The 22,774-nt window shown below is 52.2% G+C and overlaps 2 protein-coding genes across 2 annotated transcripts; both read left to right on the plus strand.

Annotated features, from left to right (window-relative positions):
- Positions 1-1,321: 1,321 nt before the first annotated feature.
- Positions 1,322-1,952, plus strand: J4E85_011638 (uncharacterized protein; the record flags this gene model as incomplete). Its single annotated transcript, XM_051475839.1, has 2 exons — positions 1,322-1,809; positions 1,901-1,952. 2 exons carry the CDS (start codon positions 1,322-1,324, stop codon positions 1,950-1,952), a joined length of 540 nt encoding a protein of 179 aa, XP_051320354.1.
- A 16,397-nt stretch (positions 1,953-18,349) lies between these two features.
- Positions 18,350-19,029, plus strand: J4E85_011639 (uncharacterized protein; the record flags this gene model as incomplete). Its single annotated transcript, XM_051475840.1, has 2 exons — positions 18,350-18,720; positions 18,936-19,029. 2 exons carry the CDS (start codon positions 18,350-18,352, stop codon positions 19,027-19,029), a joined length of 465 nt encoding a protein of 154 aa, XP_051320355.1.
- Positions 19,030-22,774: the final 3,745 nt, after the last annotated feature.

The following is a 22,774-nucleotide window of genomic DNA, read 5'->3' on the forward strand; positions in this document are numbered from 1 at the left end:
TGCAGGGCCTTCGCGGGGCTTCCGCGACCAGGCGTTATGGCACCGTTTGCGACAAAGCTGACTCGCTGGCTGATCATTGACGGAGCTGTTCCGCTGACGGTCGTTTCCTTGGGGCTACCCGGCAGTTCAGTACTTAGTGGGAGCGCTCATCGCTTCGTGATTTTGCATAGCGACAGCTCAAGCTCATTGCGACAGTAGCAGTACCCTCACATAGTGCGCCATACGCATGCCAATTCTCCATCCAAGTACACTGCGAGCATGCCGAACCAGGCCTAGTCAATGCGCCCGCTGCGGCTACTGCCGCCGGTCGAGGTTTGGACCACAAGAACCGTAAGGGCCACCACGAGCAAGATGCATTGTGTGTCGGGTGCCGTCAACTCAAAGACGGGTGAGCAAAATCATGGCTTCCTTTCGAAGAATGACTCCGGATCACGGTTGCAGAGCACAGCTTCGTCCTGTATTACGGCAGCTCCATCGCAAGACCGGTTCCACGACTATTTAAGCCGACTGACGGTGCGAACAATGTCCCTGCAACTTTGAATCCCTTGTCCTGATGAAGGGCCCGATCTACCATCAGACGAGGTAGTTGAAGCTGATATCGAACAATCTCGCAACTCACACTCCAATGTATGCAGCTGAAACCCGCAAGGCTCTGCGCTTGAGGCTGTTGTCTAGTACGACCGGGGCTGTGCGATGATCGTGTGTGACATGCCTGTTCCGACGATAGATTGTACCGATTGTGGCCGGGCCTTGATTCGGGCTGAACATGAAGATCTTACTCTGGCATACAGTATGATCGCGACATCTTTGATGGGTGGGCCAGCTACATTGACAGCTCTTCTACAAACTGCTGACCCCTTTTGGGCTGGGTGGCCATTGATGTGAGCCGTTTTTGTACAGGACTGCAGTCGGCAATATCTCCGCGGGGCACCGCCGATCGTCTTCACCGGTTTTCCCGAGCCATCCTATCAAACCTGCGACCCCACGTTGTTGCGTAGAATTGTCTTTTGCCTGCGTCGCTGTCTAGGTCAGAACTCGGTTCAGCCTTGTGCGACACAATCCATTGTATCCCATCCAAGAATAAAGGCATACGAAAAGATGCGATGCAGCGTGATTTCCAAGAGAATGCGTATCGCAGGCTGATCCCGTGGGCCCCTCCAATGAAATGCGATGTAGGTAATTGGAGCTGGATTCTGCATGCTGCACTGCCTGCATACATGAAGCCTAAGCGCCTCGGTAGACCGAAGCCTCAGCCTGATCGTATTAATACATAAAGCGCTGGTCCCCGCTTTCATCCTCGTGCTTCCTTGCATCAACCACGATGGAGCCGCTCGCTGCCCTGGGAATTGCTGGGAACATCATACAGATAGTGGACTTCGCCTCTAGCCTTGTGTCGCGTAGCCACGAGCTTTATCAGTCAGCTGATGGCAAGCTTGCCGATCATACAGTGCTGCATAGTGCTGCGCAAAACCTTCTGGGGTTGTGCGACGAGTTGCGCCTTCTCGATCCGCAAGGTGAGCCCGAGCCTGCTGGTGTCGACTTCATGTACGCGCCTACCACACCTAAAGGACCTCCCAAGCTCTCTGCTGCCGATGCCCGACTTGTTCAGCTTATGAAAGACTGCGAAGCTGCCGCGAACAAGCTTCGCGACGCTTTAAACAAAGCAAGCGGAAGCAGCCATAGCAACGCGTGGAAAAGTGTTTATCAAGCCTTAAAGAGTATACACAGCGATCAGGAGATTACCAAACTTGCTAGCCAGCTTGACGGCATCCGGAAGCAGGTGGATAGTACTGTGCTGGTGTCGATTCGGTATGCAATTACTATCTGAGCTTAATCGTACCTGCTAATGTGTTTAAGACAGCGAATAGATGCTATGGTAGAGGGGCCAGCATCATCTAAGTTCCCTAGCAACCTACGTGGGTTTCGAATGCGGAAGGATCAAAGAGACATGAAGTTACTCGAGGCAGTCTATGATAATAACTGGACAGGCTCAAACGCAAGGGATGTCGAAGAGTTTTCAAGGCATCTACGTTCTAATACATCTAAATCGCGAAATGAGCAGTTCTGCGACCTCTTGCTGCCTCGACTGTATTTTCAACACATGGTCAATCGGTCCGAAAGCATACCGAGAGCGCACAAACGAACATTTGAGTGGTTATTCCAGCCTCGGTACGGCTTCTGTACATGGCTCCGGGAAAGAGATAACGGACTCTTCTGGATCACTGGCAAGCCTGGATCTGGCAAATCAACTTTGATGAAGTTTCTTTACAACCACAAGACTCTGGTTGCGCAATTAAGTGCCTGGGCTGGTTCTCGAGGTAACCCAAGCAAGATCACGAAAGCTGGGTTCTACTGTTGGAACTCGGGAAGCGACATACAGATGTCGCGTCTTGGTCTCCTCCGGACCTTGCTGCACGAATGTCTCTCGGGGGACACTGAACTAAGTCTCAGAGCGTTTCCCGAGCGTTGGAAACAATTCGCTGCCTTTGGTGGTGGTCTAGAGCTCCCCTGGGATTGGTATGAGCTCAAGCGAGCTTTCGAGAATATCATATCAGATGAGTCTCGATCGTTCTTCATTATGATCGACGGTTTAGACGAGTTTGACGGTGAGCCGAAGGATATTATCAAGCTTGTCTTGGACGCTGTACGCCCAAACGTCAAGATATGTGTGGCGAGTCGACCCTGGCTCCCCTTCGAGGATGCGTTCAAAGACCATTCAAGCTTGCTACTCCAGGATTTGACTCGGCAAGACATATCCACATACGTAGTCGAGAACTTTCGCGAAAACCAGCATTACCTACGCTTACAGCTTGACGCTCCAGCCGAGGCCAGGTTGTTATGTCAAAGCATCGTGGGAAAGGCATCGGGTGTGTTCTTGTGGGTTCACCTTGTCGTGGAGTCGCTACTGGAAGGTCTTTCGAATGCGGACTACCTGCGCGATCTTCAAGCGCGCCTTGACGCACTACCCTCTGACCTGGAGGCACTCTTCGATAAGCTCCTACGCAGTGTGAACGATCAATACTACGAACAAGCTTGCCAGATCTTTCTCCTGTTACGACTTCATCGGGAGAGCAAAGCTGGCCTGAAACATCATTTTAATACGCCCTCCCTGTTAGGGATGCATTTCGCAAGTGACGATGACCTGACTTCCAGTATCATGGCGCCTTGGGAAGCTCTTGAGGAGGATGAAGCTTGCCGTAATGCTGAACAAATGAGGAGGCGCCTCGTTTCTCGATGCCGAGGCTTCTTGGAAACATCAAATTCTGAACGCAATCGCCCTGCGTTCGACCATGAGATTGTGTACCTTCACCGTACCGCGCGGGACTACGTCGAATCTTATCTCTACTGGCCGAAAGTTTTGAAAGCAGCCAGCCACGGAGATTACAGGGCAAAACAACGCTGGGCTAACGCCTATCTATGGTTGTACAAAGTCCACCCGCTCTTATCAAATACTGATGGAGTTTGGCGTTACAGCCTCCAGAAGTCCAAACTTGATTGCGCTTTTGCTATAATGGGGTCTCCAGAAACAGAATGTAAGCTTCGCAAGACTTATCTGGACGCGATGCTGCTTGCCGATCCGTTTAAGGAGCGCACATCGTTTGAAGCCTCCTTGAAAGCAGAACTGGCGTTCTTCACTACAGTGGACGGCCTGGATCAGTATTACCAGACGTTTTACCTCGCCGAGCTTAGTGCAAGGGCAAGTCCGAAAGAACAAGAAATACTCAACAAACATGCTGGACACACCAGCATCAATAAAGCGAATGGACGGCACGACGTTCCACGGCATCAGGGGAGTCAGAGCCTCTTCCGACTGACAGGGTATCATAAGATGCGGAGGGGAATAAAGCGTCTTCGACAGCGAACAGGTGATTGACGGACTAAGGCGGACCTCGGTTTTGGCTGCGTCAATTCGAGGCTACACCAAGAGTTTGCATTGAATGCTTGGAAGCTGCTGTCGCTGTGGCGTCCAATCTTGCGAAGTTGCAGCGGTCGTTACCACGAGGGCCGGAGCAGATCCATCGGCGTCGAGCGCCTGCTATCAGAGTCGTTGGCGAGTGAAGTGCCCAACATCCTTTCAACGACCTTTGCGAACTCGGAGATCTTGAAAGGATGAACATAGCGGCGGCGCACGGAAAGCGACTGTAATATCATGTCGCGTCGATTCGGCTTGTGATGCTTTCGTTCAGGAACCACGATGAGTCCCATGCGCAGGCTCACCACCCAGGCAATCGAAGACGCAGTCCCCTCGCTGGCAGAGCCACAAGGATGCGCAGGTGGGGTGACTTCGAATCCTCCGTGGTAAGTGACAAGCGTTCGACAAAAATGGAGGCAGTATGACAGCCACTATTCCAAGTGTTGCTGCATGGAGACTGTGTCTACTGCGCCGCTGTTGTCGCGCGCCGAGGGAGTGACATGCTGGGGACTTCCAGCTACTCCCCGGTCGCACCCCACAATACGCTCACAGCACGTCCGCACTCGGCCCCATCACGGCAACACGCCCCGCACCATCGCTATTCCGTCAATCAAAGGTTTCGAAACGTCTTGTCTTAATCAAGACTCAATTCAAGAAGCTAGATAATGTTGATGGTGTATCAGGCGGACTATCGAGGTCCTTAGACAGGTCGATCCAACCTCCCGCGCGATGCATCCTTACATTACAGGCTTTCGGAATAGCACCTCGCGCCTAAGTCTTCCGTCTGCCAATCGCGATCGAGCTCATCTTTCACCATGAAAGCGAGTGTCGCGATGGCTGGCATGACAGTGTAGAGTGCATCTTCCATCCTGCTGCCGCGCGCGACGCACCTCTTGACGTCGCTAGAAAAGGAAGACACCTTTGCGGATCGTCGTGGGTTTGATACTAATCAGTCACTGTCTCACATTGTCCTCGCTGCGACGCAAATATCGAGAGCAGGCTTCGCCAACTCTGAGACCATCGTTGACCGATATCTGGCTCCTTCTGGAACTTTCATGCACGGTTCAGGTTGCGTTATCACAATGCGACGAGGTCGATTGATGTGATGAACAAAGCCTCCGCCTGATAGATGACATTCATATCTCATCCTCGGCAGCGTCCTCGAAGCCAGCATCAGTGACAGCGACAATTAGGGTCAAGGAGGGCAACACCGGACGTTTAGCGCGTTCCCTCAGGACGGGAGAAGCATGCTGGTGAAGGACTCATCAGCGAGGTATACTCGGTGCATCGCTTCGGTCGTCTTTGAAGTCGTTGACATCGACCTTCCTGCAGAACCTTCTGGTTCTCGGTTATGGATTGCGCAAACCTGACAAGAAGAGTTCCGCCAGCCCACGGCTGCGTTGGGGCATCGCGGCCCAACGATCGAACGTCACACCAGCCTAACGCCACCGATAGTGGGCTGCTCAAGCTGATGTTAGAGAGTTCGGGCGTCGTAGATAAGCTCAAGTCCTTTCTTCAAAGATAAGCTGCGTAAAAGATGGCTCGCCAGTCTGGACACAAGCCTGACGAGCCTAGAGAACTCTTTGTTGAAAGCCTTAGATGGCCTTGGTGGATGGGTCGTGGGTCTCACTGGAATACGCATCGTTGGGCACATTCAACCTTGGAAGCCTGGTGAATCGAGACACGCTGGACCATCATGCTGAGCAAAAACATTGAATCGATATAGGAGCAGGTAAGCCGACATTTTCTGCCTTCCGCAAGGCACGACAAGATGCATCGAAGCGTACAACACCTCCAGCGACAATCGGAAGGGCTAGAGGCGGGATTAAGATGGTCACCAATTCTAGACCTGGTAAGGGCTCGTCGACACGCCCGATTTTGTTGACAGTATAAACTCTTTTAATGTAGACATAGTCTAACTCATTCTTTTCAGATGTCACATGGTTGAAGACTGCACGCTGAGCTGTTGTAGTCATGGCTTGTTAAGTTTCGCAATTCCTCGATATACGTGTACGCGCGCAGGCCAGTTTAGTTCTATTGGAACGTACGTCTGCCGTCGATGTTGTCAGGCGAGGCGCTGAACGCCACAAGGTCGCCTTGATCACGTCGATGATAATGGAAGCTGGAAATCTTGGTAGTGGAAGTGCATGCCGTGCGCAAGGCCTCGCAGGCCTTCGGCTGAGTACTATCACATTCCGCTCCACGCATACGTCAGTCAGGCTCAATACCAAGACCGAGATGAAGGCGGTTCATTTACGCGTTCTCGCAGGGCCTCAGTCTGATCCATAGGCGCCTTCTTGTCGGCAAAGCCCCTAGACCGCGAGGCGAGAAGCTTCGGTCCATCGTGGCAAAGGATGAGCAGTCGACAATAGTGGCAGTTCTATAATGTTGGGCAGGGTCCAGTGTGGCCGTATGGTGTGGAGGGGCGTCTGCTGCGCGGCGATCAGGCGGGCACGCAAGCGGGCGACGCGCGAGGGATTTCCGGCTGCTCCGATTGGTCAGTGGCCGCCCCGCTCAACAAGACGCCCTCGACCCCATCACAGCGACCGATTCACGGCCCCCATCACAACGACGCGACGCACATTACCGCACGCACCAGATTCTGTCCATCGCAAACATCGCCCAGTCACATGCATTCAATCTAGCGGTAGACCGATGCGTTCAACATGACGAAGAGCGACTTCGCGCGCTTGCGCACCCAAGGACACGCTTCGGCGTACGAAGAGGGTTCAACTTGCGCACAACCACCTTACCCGGGCAATTGTAGCTGCGAAACATGGTAAGCAGATGTTAATACAGGCTTCATCAACTTTAGATTGATAACCACTCCCCAGGGGCCCAATGTGATCATTGTGATCCTGGGTTGAGCTTCATCCATGGCACCCTGCCAAATCGCCATACCCACCTTCGTGCGGTCGACTACCACAGAGCCCTCCAACCGCACCCGTACCTTCACGATACTCAGGCGTCATAGCATACTCAACATGTCGAGCCTTCGTACGTTACGTTTCGCCGGCGCGCATGGCGCGTCCTCAGCCTCCACCCCGGCGTACCGAGCGAACATCGAAGACCTCACCACTGGTTCCCGAAGCGACGGGCGGACATGCGACCGTCGGACAACACATTCGCTAGTGTCTCACGGGAGGTCAGTTTTGTGCTGATAAGACGCCCTCTCAGGTCGTCATGGGCGGCAACAATATCCAGATGCATGGCAGGCACTCCAGCGCGGCTGCCTTCTTTGGCGGACTCGAGAACTATACCACCGTATTTTCCTCTTCCGGGAGAGATGACTTAGAGTTACGCTGAGCGGGCAAAGATGTGCTCTGTCAATGCCCTCGCTACTCTTGACTGTTTAGCAGCCCTCATGAGACGCACATGCAGGCACCACGGGATGACGCCCTCTCACCATCCCTCCCCGTTCGATCCCGCCACCGCCGCGTCCTCGCGAGCATAAATCGATCGAAGACGAGAAGCTACGCCTTGCCACCGCTTTATTTCGTGTCGAATCCCTTGCCGCAGACGACGTCAGCAATGCGCATCTAGTCGCCGCCGGATGAACGATAACGCAATGCATTCACCAGCCTCGACAGCATACGCAACACGACTAAGCGCTTCGATTCGCCTGCCCTCCATCATCCTGTCGACCACACACGTGCGCGTCCGGCTTCCACATACGAATGGGCGGAAGCAGCATGACACCCGGCTGCCTGCCTAGGTCGACTGTCTACGGCCGCTTGTCGCCAAGTGTCTACTCGTGCATCCTTCCCTGCGAACCCATTGCAGAGTGCTCGAGCCTGACAACCCGACACCGTTTCCAGCTTCAGTGGCCTGAACAGTACAGGATCGGGCGGCGAAGAGGCGATTGAAGAGCAATGGACGAGCTTGTTCAGGCGCGCGTAGTCGTTCTACGCCGGACTATGAGGATGGCCAAGCCTCGCACGATCTCCGGTTGTTCATGGGTCGCAGTAAGTTTACCCGTCGAGCAATCTTCCTACACCTTACTAATGTCGATGTGGTAGGCTCTGACAGTACGCGCGACTCACCTGTCCATAACCTGTATCGCTGCCACCCTTCGTTGCTCGCCTCCTTTGTACATCTCGTCCTTCTCCGCGATGGCCTGCTTCTCCGCGATTCAGCGTCCTGAACCACCCACATATCTCCTCTCAGACGGCAGCATGGGTCATACCGTGACGAACATAAAAGACGCGAGGCATCTTGCACTGGGCATGACAGCTTGATAATAAGGCATAATCGCAGCAAGTCCATCGAAGGCAACATCTCACCGCTCCCGAGCCGCGAATGAGACTGAGACAACGACCCAAGATGGGGATGCTCTTGGGACCCGCCTTGAAGTCGAAGCAGTCGCATTGATCCTTGAACGCGCAATGAGGCCAGCTCCAAATCATATGGATCCTCACAGTGCTCGCCCCGGGCAGGGGTCAAGATGAGGTGACGCTGGTGTAGCGGCATCTGCGTCCCAGCTGGTGGTGATGATCGATGAGATTGCGCGTGTGTTCTCGGGCTTGCGGCAGGTGACACACGCTCAGGCAGACTATCGCTGGTGGTCGTAAGAGTACAACACGAACGCTCGTACTCCTGCGTTGTTTTGACTCCGTCCTTCTTCCAGTTGCGTTCACCCGGTTCAAGCTTCTCCGCCATGCAACACACAGCACGAGTGTGCTACGGCTCGTCTCGCTCGGCGATGTTCTCCCGGAATACGAGCTATACGCTTGATACACAGCCTCACTCACACCAAAGGACTAATACCGACCAGACGTCTGCTCGGTTGTTGTCTCCGGGATAGGCAGTGCTTGCGCATCGTCACTGGAACGCCACAACCTGTTTGCGCATACACGGCATTGGTGTCGACCCGCTCGACATGCAAGAAGCGCCCCGCTATCCCATCATCGTCGCGGATGGCCTAGCAAGGCAGGATTGACGGGTGCACCAGGGTCGATCGCCAGTCTTACATGTCATATCGAACCGTGGCCACTATTGAGGGTATCTCGTTGAGCAGTGTCGTATCGCTTGTCCGAACCGTCCTAAACGCTCCCTTGGTCACTGCTTCGTTCTCCCTCACCTTCGCGTCCTCACCATGGCCTCCAAGCGAGCGACTCTCTGGCGACACTCCATCAACTCCGCAAGCTCTCAGCGCAAGGGCCATCGAAGCATCTCCGTTGACTCTTCCATGTATCGCCAACAAGCCTGCGGCTTGACGGACGGGTCGGGCTGTCGCGCCCGCTTTGTCGTCGCGACCGCCATCGCGATCATCCAACGCGCAAGTTCGTTGATGAACACAGTCACGGTGTTGTTGCCATCGAATAGATGAATGGCGCGACACCGCCGAGGGGCGTATAGTCATGTCTCAGGTGACAAGAGATTCTGGCAAACATGCACTCAAATCCGTTCGACAGGTATATGCAAGGGTTTTGGCGGTAATGAATGAAAACTCCACCTGTGCTCTTTAGCATTCCGTCATTCTTCGTGGACATTGTAACAGCGCAGATCTTATCTGAATCAATTCGGCTCGTTACATCTATTCTGGTCATCTGATGTGATGCAACCAGCTTCACATTTGTCCCCGGGAACGTGTGAGTCAAGAATTGCTCGTTGTGTGTAGGCCGTTGTCAGTGTCATCGCGGTACTTTCGCGACCCCGGGGCATACCTTCTTCAATCATCACGACTTGAATCAAGGGTTTGACTATGCTACACATTCTTCCTCGACGGAGAATAACTTTATTCATCATCGTGCTGCTATATGTCTCTTCCCCAAGTCAAATATTGCGACGGCTCTCTTATTCGTCCTGCATTATTCTGGAACCGAGTTCAATGGCTCGATGTGTACTGCCGTGCAATGATTCGACGGTCTTGCTTTGTCGTGCAATGCTTGCGCCCAATTCGTCCTTTTCCCGCGTGCGAATACGTATCTCCTCTTTTCCGGTCATTCTCTCTACCCCACTAAGTCTGTTCACGTAGGCTGCCCAACTCTCACAAGCTTGGCCACGCCTTCGTTACGTGCCCAGCGACGAAGACATCCAACGCCTTTTTCTTCTTGAGCTCGCGCGACCAAGGTACTGCAGTCCACATTCAACCCACGATCTCTCTTCAAACAGCTTCTAATCGATTGGGACGACCTTCTGCAAGCTTATCGCCTACTTGGTCTTTATCTGCTGCCCTTGTCGCCCAGCTGCGATAGTGACTTTTGCCGGAATGTGATGTCGCTCGTGCGACACGCGTCCTGTTGAAGATATGTCTTTTCTCGAAAACTGCTGAGTCGCTTTTGTGCTCTCTTTATCTTGGTCTCCTTACGAGTTGCTGTTTCGATCGCGCGAGGACACGAGAGGATTCTGATGGCAGAACGAAATGATCACAGCATGAGCTTGAAGGGAGGCATCAATCAAACTAAAGACTAGTTCGCGTGCGTCTTCGCGATTAAGTGTGCTACGAGCTTAGAGACTGAATATGCGACGCCCTCCACGGTCACGACATAACAGAGTAGTATAAAGGTTCAACGAGGGTAAGTGCACGGCTTCGCGAGTGGTGATTAGTATCGTCATCGTTGCGTGCTTCTACGTCTAGACGATGCTTGTTCTCTTGATGATCTCGACTCTGGCTTCGCTCACACTCGTTTCCATTCACACTCTCTTGCTCTTTGCCTATTCTTCTCGAAGACAGCACCGTGCTGTGCTTTACCCCGTTGACCTGTGTCTTAGACTTGAAAGCATACATGAGAACGGGGGCGTCGTAAAGGCTGATATCCTGTACTGTTCTTCCAAAATTACACCAAGAAAATGAAGACAACATCTTAGCGGGAAAGGCAACCTCGGCAAGGATACGAACGTAGGCTAACTACCACGCAGCATAGTCGCCTTCGTGCGTGAAGACGCACTGCTTCATTTCCGTGCTTCATGTAGAAACTGGTGTGATAGCTGCTCGGCCTCACGACTTCAAGTTTGATAGATGATGCGGTCTTCTCGCCTCCAACCAAGCGTTCCGGAAACGTGCTGATAGAAAGCAGTAGTCTTGAACAAAATCCTATACAAGAACCGGCCGCGCTCGCAAAGTGTGGCTATTGAAATTGTGAGTTGTGAGATATAATATCTGGAGTTCGTCGTCGGATCAAACGAGGTAGCCAGCAGTCTACGGTAGTTGGGGACCGCTCGCGATACAGCCCCCTTCTCACGCCTTTCCTCGCGTCCCAAAAAGGCATCGTATTATCGCAATTCTTCTAGCAAGCGGTCAGGCCCGCCCGAGGGGCCTCGATGTTCAAGGTGGATGACAATAGTTGTCTGAGGCTAGCTGTGCAGCGCTCTCCCGACCGACGTCGGGCTTCTCTTACAAAGCTACTGTCAATGCCGAGGGTGCGTGTATGATACATTCGCGGTGCATTGAGATCCTAATGCGGGCGTCAAACAATGATGCTGTTCTCTTCTATAGTCGCAAGGCTAAGCACGCCGGTTCCGCGCTTTGTGGCGGTAGCTTTGTATGAAGATTAATCGCCGAGAGCAAGTCTATACAGACGATCTAGCCATGTACCTGCGCTTCGTATACGGTGGCGGTCAATGTTCTTTGATAATCTGAACGGTGTCGGCGATACACTTGTTGGAAAGCACCGCAGAGGCAGCTGGGATAGGGAAGATCCCAGGGAAGAGCGGGCGCCCGCGCAGCTGCCATTTGGTTTGGTAAGTTGGATGTATTGGGCATACTAGCTGATGCGAAACGGGGGCACCAGGCCAACGCTCTTTGTGACTGTTTGGGTGGTAGGACAAGATGTAAGTCCTCCCTTATTTCCTCTAAGCAATGATATAGCGAGTATGTATACTCGCCTGGTCGAATCACCCTCAACATACAAACGGCAACTCTTGAGGCCGCGGCCTTACACTTGATATAGGACGAAAGATCTTCGGTGCTGTGAGCACGCCCAAATGTCTTCGTCGTTCGCAACGACCGACGCGATGAATTGTCTGTTAGTTTCTTTTGCTGCAGTATACGGATCATGATCGTGCCTGATGTAAGGTCGAGGTTCCATGAAATGTGTGGATATCCATCCAATTAATGACGACTTCCAAGTGTGCGGTCGGGATACAAAAGCAACCAACACTTCGATGTTATAAGGGACCGAGAAGGTCTTCGTCGTAGGCAGTCTGTGGGCGCAGAACACAGAAAGGAGAGACTGCGCTCGTGATTATTGAGGCATTTGCGGATTGCAGACTGTCGATCCCTTAGTGGATAGGCGCGTCGCGTTGTGATATGAAGAGTGATGAGGCTGCGTGCACCTTGTCTATTTCTGTCAACTTATACGCAACCATCCTGAGTGGATGGCGATTGAATGTGGTCAACATTGTGCAGTGAGAAAGAGAAACGCACGGAGGATGGCACTGTCTCGTTATGCCGAAGAACGCTTGCTGAGCATTGAGTAGGTGAACGCAGAACATTATGTGATTGAGGCTGCTGGGCGTATTCTAAACTTGACCCTGACCTTCGGCAGCCGCGGAATCTTCATCCATGCTGATGACGTTGACGACTTGTTATGACGTTGGACATACAATAACATTCGTAATGCCTGCTGGAGACGTTGTTTAGTTGCGACATTCGAAGGACGTTGTCTGGATACGAGGGGCAGGATCGCGACAGGAGTGACGCTGATTACCTCGATCTGACTTTGAAGTAGTGACAAACTCATGTGCTACCGATCAAAGATTGAACAAACATGCTAGCAAAGCCCACGGTGATGATAGATGCGATGACACAGCTGAAGTGTCTGGCTAGATGCTTATATCGCCATCGCTGGGCCTGAACGTGCGACAATAGATGCTCTTCATTCATGTTGGACCACACAGCGTGGTGGTAGCAGTCGTGCTTGTGTCGTGGTCTCCATAAGTCCCGTCGTCTCGCGCTTGCGGCTTGGCGGATGAACGGACGTCACATCACCTTTCAACGGAGCTTGAAGGGTTGAACGGGAAGATTGGTAGTGCATTCCGAGTGGTATAGTCTACTATCACCTATGAATTCGCAAGGTTATCACCTACGCCTTTCGCAAGATAAGTTCGACCTCCCGATCCTTACCCCGATGTCTAGATCTGCATCAGTCGAGGTGCAATGCATTGACAGCACTGATCGCCCAGCACGTGAATTGATCAAGTAGATTGACCATGGCGCCAACGGCAGTAGAGCCTGAGAAGAGTAGTGTGTTGTACCTTGAGCGGCCAAGTCGACCCTGCCCCGAATGGGACACCAAGAAATGCCGAAGGTGGACTTGTATTCAGGAACAGAAACAGACATGCTGTGCTGGAACAGACGGCGGTCAGCAAGCCCTTGTGATGGCGGTACTTCTCTTTTGCGAGAGGACCTGATTGTATGGGTACATATGGTTTTCAGAAGTTGTGAGTCGCTCGTTGCAATGGGCTGGCGGTCAGCAAAGTAGTGATGTTTCGTATGAGCGCAACAGAGATGTTGTTTCAATGCGTGGGTCTCGGGGTATCGCCGGCTCGAAGTCATCGCGCATTCTTCAAATGTTCTAACATCAGAGACGCTGGGATCTGAGTCGACCTTGGTTGCTGCCTCTTCAATCGAACATCCGTGGCTTTGCGCATCAGAATTCACCAAAACCAAGCAAGATAACATCAGGTGTCTTACCAGCTCCATGACTTACCGGGAACTCGTCGCGTCGTTGCTACGTCATCGCACGTATGTTCTTCCCACCTACCTCGTGACGCGGTAATGCGCCACCGCTGCTGCTCGGCTTGACCGAGGGTATTGATCCGGCAAAGCAATAGGGAATGATGCGGGATGTCGTACGACTCGCGCAGCACCGCGGCTGGCCCTTCACAACCCGACAAGATCGCTATGCGACGTGCGTGTGCGACGACCATGTACGACGACTGCCGCTCTTCGGAAAGCTCATCGGGCAGACGTATGGCGGATGTCGTGCTTCAGGTAGCCGTCGAGGGAAGACATGCCACTCCATTTCGAATGAAAGCCCTGACAGCCTGCTCAGGGGATGCAACAGCAGTGAGGCTTGGTCAAGAGCAACACGATCGCGCTGGAGATGGTGGCAGCGTTGAACAATCTGGTTGAGACAGGGCTGCCTTGTATCTACCCATGGCAAATGGGCGAGAGGAGTGCGCCTCATGGGCTCGTTGCGGTGCTGGCAGTCGCGTTGTAGCCGAAGATCCATGGCATTGTCTGACCGAGCGATATGTGAACTGGCCAGTGGACTATCAGTAACCTTTCATGCCAGACCATCCATTCAATCGGCGGGGAAAGGCGAATGCGGTACCGATCAGCCTCGTGGCCCGACGTAGGAAGGCCGGCGACGATGTGGATCTCTTGTACGTTCCAAGTGTTCGGCTCGACAGGTTCGGGAGGCGCGGCCTTCGTATCGATGGTATGACGGAGCAGACTGTTGGGTCGGGCGCGGGCGGTGCTGGTAGAAGGTGCGAGAGGCGGCTACTGGGAAGGCATCCGTGCTGTGACCTCGGGTGTATCGCGAGAACTAGCAGTTCCGCAGCAATGGCTGGTGCCTCGCTGATGCTGATCAGACCAACCTCTCCGCCCTCGCCGCACTCAAATGTGGAAAGCCGCCTCTGTTCGTATCCGCTCGCCTTGCTTCCCTCACGCCGCATCATTGTGTGGATGTCTCGCGGTCGTGCGCTTGTCCTGCAAGAGACTGACAAGTTGCGCGCTGGTGCAAGCGAACAGCGGAGGTGTGTAGGCCTTAAGGCCGTATGAGACGCCTGCATAGTGCCGTTCATTGCGCTCATAATAGCTGTAAAAGCTTCCAGCTCATCGCACTGCCGTAGGGTCGTGAGAGGTGCGCACGAGGCGTTGCGTGCGAGGAGTTCCCCATAGGCCTGGAATGTGCGATATCCCAGCGGGGATTTGTGTGTGAATGGCGTTCGTTCGTCGACATCGAATGCGCGCGTACGGTGGACGGTCATACGGTGCCTTGGTTGGAAGTGGCGGCTGCGCTAATGACCGGGAGATGACTGCAGCGCATCAGTCAGGCGCTTGAGCGACCACTCGATGAACGCACATGTAGAGCCAGCCCGCTGCTCATGACAGTGCAGGCATCATGGAGCTTGCGCAGAGATGGCGAGCGGAATTTGACATGATGCGCACAGCTGTCGCGTCGGTTGAAGCTGCCAGGGTTGTCGGCTGGGAGTTTTCGCGGTACTGAAGGCGATGCGCGAGCGCTGCAGGTGTCGGCTGGGCAACTGGTGTGGGTGACTTTGCGCGTGGCCGTTTGGTCGGAGCGCAGATGTAGTTGGAGCTGATGACGCATGCCAAGGGCAACTTGATGTCCGGGAAGAGTGACAACGGAGCAGTGTAGGTGTTGGAGTGGGCGCAAGTCGCAGCTCAGACGTAGCGGAAGTAGTGGTTCGGTGCCCGCGCTGAGTCAGGATTGTTGTGGCTCGGCTGCACCAGCCACATGCCTGCCGCATTCAGCGTCTTCCGCGCGCGACGAGCTTCGTACGGCAAGATTGCTTTCGAGCTCGCAAGTCGACAGAAGAAAGACAATCTCTATCTGCGATGCTGTTCATACTGTCATTACCGTCTGCAGGTATGATGACAGGGTGCCCAAGCTTTGAGGCTCTGCGGGAGATGGACGCGCGAAACTCGAACAGGCCTAGTGCCGACTCAGTTTCGCCAGCGTCGCGTCAGAACAGAGCCGCCAGCAACGCTGAAGCTCCTTTCGTACTCCCACAATCAAGTCGCTTTCCCTCTGAAGACTTAGCATGTCTCAATAGCTCTGGTGATGTCGTTGGCATGTCGCACTTTTGCACGTCTTGCTGGCGAGATCTCCGTTCCTCATCCCTTCACGCTCGGTGTTGGACTCAACGTGAGTATCCGCGCGGATTCCAGCCTGTAATGGTCTCAACATGTCAATCCGCACCCTACACAAAGCCATATGAGCCACTTTGCTGTATTAGATAATGCTGTTCAGGGATGCAATCTCTTCCTCGAATACAGCTCTAGTATTCGTACTGGAATCCTCGTTTGGTATGAGGCGAATGGTGTTGAATTAGAAGAGGTGCTTCGAAGCTCAACTTATACTTGTGCGGTGTGCTAATTTATTATGAGCTAATTTGTGGAAGCATTTAGCGAAGCTTCGGAGCTGGACTATACCTAGGTATCATACAGCGAGCGCACACGATCAATTCGTCTGACTGCGACGTGCAAAGAACGCATTAAGTTCATAAAACTCTCTACCGCTCGCTATCGCATCATCTTCAATGCAAGACCATTCTTCTTCCTCACACCTACGCGGACTTAGTTTACAAAAGCGACTGATGTGCTCTAAGCCAATTCAAGCATCCTTCAGGCAGCGACTCGATCAAAGTCAGATGAATTATGTCACGGTCTTTACTATTGTGCAATGATCGCAAGGTGCTTCGAAGAACATGCGCTCTATCCGCCGATCGTTTGTACCAAGTAAGCTCAGCATCATGGTAAGCCACGCGTCCATGGTAAGGTATGCGCAGCAAATGCCAGGTGTTATTCATAATACGTCTCACCAAGCGCGCCATGACATTTCAGTGATGATCAGTTGTTGCCTTTCCCTTAGTACAAAGAGACGCCCGGCCCCTCTTACCAGTCTTTCGAGCCCACATCCATATGTCCCAGGTAATTGGCACTATCTGCTAGACAACAGACCGCTAATTCATCAGACGCTGTCTCACCACACGGGGCACAGATACATAGTCTTGTAACTTGCTCAAACCATTGTCTGGCATCTCCCACTGCATCAGGATTAAAAGTCTGGACCTTTAGCTACCGCTTCATTTCATCCGGACTCGGCAACTACCACTTCTTCCGGCAAGGCAACATCAGTGAGATTTGGCAACCATCTCATAGCGGTCGGGGTACTCTCGAATCGGTAGCCACGTAAGAGTGGCTCAACGGGGTAATCCAGGCGTGTCTCCCCACGATAAAAGCAATCAGCACAACGAGCTGGCATGTTCACGCAAGCACCTCACGGACGGAAGATGCCATTCGCGCCACTTAAACAGCAGATCCCACGCATGTCGCGTTTGGAAGCACAAGGATTAATTTACTTCCATGAGACAGCTCTCCCGATCGCGCCGTGGACGGGGACTCGGCTTCCGACATTCAAGAACACGGTCTGGAAAAGTTTCGGGCACAATTGCAGGCAGTCAAGACTCCAATCAAGACCATGCTGTTCCGGGACTCGACGGAAGACAACGCTCTGGTGGTTCTGAGGCAAATCGCCGACGCGATGGCTATGCAGAACATGAGGGAGGGTACGCAAATCGTGTGCTTATCTGTACAGAGCTCTTAGATCTACAGTGGCGAATTGCATAAGAGGGTGAAGCTACTAGGTTGCAACGACAATATTTGTGTCATCGTCATTGCGACAGACCTGGAAGACGTGGCTCCATTCTCAAGCGCCATGTACCACCACCTTACTCGAGAGTCGAATGAAGCGATGACCCAGAGGAGCTTCGAGAGACTGCTTGGTGTTGCGGGCGCTACACTTCTCCTTCCAAGCCGCCACGATGCTTGCTTGTCCCCATATCTACTTAGTCGCTGCACCGTCATCGATGATAGCGCAGCTGTTTGAGACTGCCGCTCTTATTGGAGCTGCGATTAGAAGACAACAAGAACGTGAATAGACAGTGTGCGTACGGATATCGGGGTATTAGCGTCGAGAGGCGGCTTGGGAAAGCTGACGTCTTGCGAAAAGGTGAGAATTCCTTATCTTTTGACAGCTTTGCGTAGTCGCTAACATATGATAGCGGAGATCGAGCTTTTCAAAAATAAGATCTGTGTTGCGTAGAATGCAGGAGGAAGGGATGCATTCCACGATCTATTACAGGCGTTATTCCGGCCTATTGTCACTGTCCAAATGAAGAGAATTTTCCCGTGACAGTAATTCAAGACGAGATCAGGCTGACAAAAAACAATATGAAACCAGCGGTCAAGCAGGACGAAGTATTTGAATTAGGTAGAATGCGAGCCTTCCAATTCACAGCATGTAACTACGTGACTATTCTACTCTATCTCGCGCTCGCGTAAAAGAGACTTTTGTCTGCATCTCGCCTTACAGTATTGCCAGTAGGCCAAGTGGTACTTTAGTCCGTGTTTTCATCGCGGCATCAACTCTCCAATGACATCTCTAAGATTTACGACTACAGGCCCCGGACGCGCACGCGAAGAAACCTATATGCAATACGAATCGATTTATCCTGTATCCGCTTTCTAAACCGTCTGACTCTCATCAGAGCATTCGGTAATTGGCCTGATGTATTGGTATGGTGAGAGGCCACACCGCTACAGCGCGTAGACAAGCGACATTTGACCGCAATGCCTTGATCCAAACAAGCTACTACAAAAGACGACTACCCAACTCAACTCAACGACGCGTGGTGAACAACCGAGCCATTAGACGTAACAACAGGGCTATCGTCAGCATGGGCACTGACACTTCTATCTTCTTCACCGAAGATACTCTCCCTAATGCGCAAAGGGCTGGGGACACAATCGAGGACCAAGCAAAAATGCTCGAGGTGAACGACGTGGTAAACCGGGTCTTGTCCACACCTTTTCCGCCCCAGCCTTTGCTGGTTTTGGAAACAAGTACCGATCGCGCCATTCATCTGGCCAAGGCTGCAGTTGATGCTATCGCCAAAGTGAATGCGAAGAAAGGCCGGCCCACGGTAGTCTTCTCTGTCAACGGGCCCGAAGTCCACAGTCAAGTGCTTTTCCGACGCATGCGTCTGCTGAGCCAAAACGACAACCTCCGGCTCGTCCTGATGGCTAGTGGAGCGCAGAATGTCGCACCGTACGGTCATGAAATGCAAGCCAGCCTTATGGCGCAGGCAAGTGATTTGCGATCCTCAAAGATGAACACAGCTGATCAGCAAAAGCACGACGCCTTCATGGTGCAGAGAAACTTGGAGCAGTTGACTCACTTGAGAAATACTGTACTCTTATTCACAGGCGACATCACTGTGCAGCTTTCACATTACTTTCTCTGCAAGTGCACCATTGCCCTAGGTCTGGCATGTCCCTCCTCTTGGCGCGAACCGCCGAGGTCGAGGCCGACGACGGACGAACAAGCATCCGAAACGCAGATTTTGCTGCATCGTAGCCCGGCCGGTGAGACGTATGGGAATGTTCGGGCCATGGGCTGGGCACCAGACCTTCATCGGGATGATGGTGAGAAGTCATGAAAGGAAGGCTGGTAGCGGAATGGCCGACGGCATAACCAGACGACGCCATCGACATACCTCTCATTGCCAAAGATATGCACCGAGAGAGTGCGGCGAATGAACAAGAGGAATGTCATTGGAACGGGTTTGATTGACGTAGCATGGGCAGCCAACGGCGTTTGGCTTCCACGTCGGGACCATTGGCGACGTGTGCATGTCTGTATTCTAGTGAGTGTCTTCAAATTCCGCGATGCAAATGCTGATAGATAGCAGTGGCCCTAACAACATTATCTTTGCGTTGCTTATATCTTGCCGCGCAAAATCCGCGAACGGCCGGTCTGTCAAGACCCCGTATGGTCAATTGGGGGTCTGGAAATGAGATTGGCTTCGACGGGAGACCCACCACATATGATATCTTGATCTCAAGGTCAGAGACGGCACGTCTGCATGATGTCTTGACACATCAGCTTTCTTCTTTTCTAGCCGTGCAGATGGTATCGATGTTTTTGAGACTTCTATAGCATCATGGTATCTGAACCTTTTCCCAGCTCCAATTCTTGAAGTCTCGTTCTTCTTCCATAATATCACGTAACATCCACTTTGTGCAGCAGGCCAACTGTGCGCGCACCGCTCACGCAAAACGCCAATGTTTACAGCTTTAAAACAAGTCAAGGCCTTCTATGGAAGATACCTGGGTGAAATCTTGTCCAGATTCTAGAGGCGATTAGCCTTGTTTCCAGCCAGGTGGAAGAGTTCGTGCTTACACACCACTGCTATAAAACCTTTTGCAATAGATTACTTCCACCTTGGATCACATGGTAACCGAGAAGTGCAATTGAAGAGGTAGAGTGAAGAGGTTTTCCCCACCGGGAGTTTTCAGGGTGCGGGAAGAGGTGCTGTCATGATAACGCGCGCCTATCATGGTCGCAAGATGTTTGATGCTGGCTATCAAGGACCTGCACCTTGATGCGCCGCGAGTGGACAAAGGGGACTATGAGCCGCCGCATTGGGGCGGAAGGAAGTCTTGATATCTCCCCCGGCTCTGAATTGACTACAGGAAGGTTCAGAATATGCATATTTTGAACGCTGCAAGCGGTTAACTTGGGTCGGTGAAAACGTGAATGTGGAAAATTTCGCGTGTTCGCAGCATATCATGTAGTGGTCGCGCGGCAGCGCTTCGCGGTCGAAGATGCAGTAGTACTGGTAGTGTGAGTGATGGTGAAGACATCACTTGAACAAGCTGTTACTGTCAAGCTCAGCATAGTCGCTGCTGGATGATGAGACTATTAGAAACAATTAGGGCTGGCTTGCGTGACGGCTGTAGGCATCAATGAACGTCACACTGTTCGAATTGTGATAGCCTACATTGACTATCAAGCAGGCAGACTTACCAGTGACGCCAGAAAAGCCTTCCTTTTTCGCGCGAAGCGATAAATCTGCCCACGCGAAGATCCATACATCATGCTCGTGCTATACCACCACGCCCCGAAGGGACTAATTCAACATCAGCATCCCTGCACTGGTCAGGCAGGCGTCTCTTCGTCACGGGGTCTCAGCATGGAAGACACCAAGAAAAGGGAGCGGTGAAGGCGACGCTCGAGACACCAAAGCGAATGTCTGGCCTGGCTGAGTGTTTCACGGCCATGAGACGACAAGCGACAAAATCCGGGAGGTAGAAATAGCCAGCAGATATGCAGAGATGTGTCGGGACAACAAAGAATACACCCAAAGATAATAGACCATTAGTACCTGTGCAGTCTGTAACTCAACCGAAAACGATGCTGTTGCTGTTCCTTGTATGCATCGCTGCTCAGCAATCGCATCTCCGTCAGACATAGCGACCGTGCCGCAGGTATTGCCGTATGAAGCCATGCTGTCCATGAGTGCCAACTACACTCGTCCTTGTTAGCTTCCATGGTGTGGCCTTTGCTTATGAGACGAAGCGCGGGACACTTCTCGTACCTCAGCGTCTCAGGTTCTCCGACAAAATCTGTGCTATCACGACAGTGCAAGACATTCTGGACTCGAGAAGCTCTTTGTGTAAAAGCCTAGCTCACTGACAGTTCGGATAACGGTGCGGGCGGAGTAAGACAGGTCTGAGACTTCAGGATTCGTCGTTTGTTTTGCTGATGCAAGAGTGCGAAAGTTTGACGCAACATACAGGACCTCACAGCTCTTTCGCCAGATATTCTATGTTTCGCATTAGGCAGAGACAAATCGCAGTTCTACGAAGGAGGAAATTTTAGCATGCGTTATGATAGACGAGCTAACGAAGAAAGCTCACCCTAAAAAGAAGTGCAAGGTACGGGCAAAGACTAGTGCTTTTCGTCTTCTCTGGTGGTGAATCGGCGACAGTAAATCGTGCAGAGATTTCTGTGACCGTTTGGATCCGAGGTTTGCCGCACTCGATACTTGTGGGGACGCTTGAACACGTCGCTGGTTTACGAGACATCGTGCGCATGTTGCCCTGTCACGCTCTTCTAAACTCTCACACCATCACTTTGCCAATCTTTGTACGATCCTCTTACTGCCTGCTCCTTCTTCTTCATCGCCCATTAGTGCTACAAATACGTCTTCGTGGTCTTCAACTGTGGATGAAGTAACTTTAACGCACCTGTCCAGCCAAGAGGTATCGCTTTTTCCACGATAGCATCTAGTGCACCGCATATTCAGTCCCCGATACAGCAGATTAACCTATAACTGTAAAGTTTTGATATTGCCTCGCTCTTGTCTCCACACTCTACAACCATTCATCGTCGATCTGCATTACACTGGTCCAGCTATTTTTGAAGCTAACTTCACCCTTCCATCAGAGCACGCATCAGGACCACACTATATTCGACATGCTTCTTCACCCTTTCTGTCTCTTCGTATTCTGAAGCGACTAGTCACCGGCGATTTGAACTGCGGACTTGATCTAGTCTGATCGCACTTAGGGCTCGACCTAAAGGAGTCGGTTTCATGTTGGTACAACGAATGACAGTGTTTGAGGCTGAGTGTGTCAAAAAATGCATTTAATCGTCTCCATAAGGCACCGTCAAAGGCTGCATTCAACCGATGTAGCGCTACTGCAGTCGCTGCATCACGATCGCAGGTCTGAATGCTTACGGGTGCGAGGCGTCTGGCCGACTCGTACTTAACGCTATTGTGACAGACCCGATCAATCATGAACATCTTGATGAACCTCAGGTATCCCTGAGTAGCAGCAAGTTCAAACGGCTCTCGACAGCATTGAAAGAACGCAGACAATTGGCCCTAAGCATCAAGAAATCATTACCATCACATACGCAAAAGTACTCCTCAACTCAAATAAGAGAGATCAGAATTATTAGAACCTGCCAATGCTGCAGCATTGCAAACCCGCAGTTCATCAATATCACGAGACCGCAGTTCATCCATGAGAATCTTCTCAACTAACATTACATCGGTGAAATAAGATAACTCGATGGTACCTGCGCAATTCCAAAGGCGAAGGCCGTAGTCTTGGCGAACTGTACAATTCAGAAACGAAATCTAATCGCTTGTTGTGGGACGGGGATATGTATGCCATGACCGTGTTGCCACAGGAACGCTTCGAAGCATCAGATCCACGCTAGCTCTGTAGCTCTTCGTCTCAGTACGTGTTAAACTTCGATTACGACCTTTGAGACACCTGGTAGAGGGCTGTTACCTGTTTGAGACTTG

This window comes from Alternaria conjuncta (assembly GCF_024043145.1).
Source record: "Alternaria conjuncta strain BMP 0040 chromosome Unknown scaffold_39, whole genome shotgun sequence".
In the NCBI taxonomy this organism is placed as follows: Eukaryota; Fungi; Ascomycota; class Dothideomycetes; order Pleosporales; family Pleosporaceae; genus Alternaria; species Alternaria conjuncta.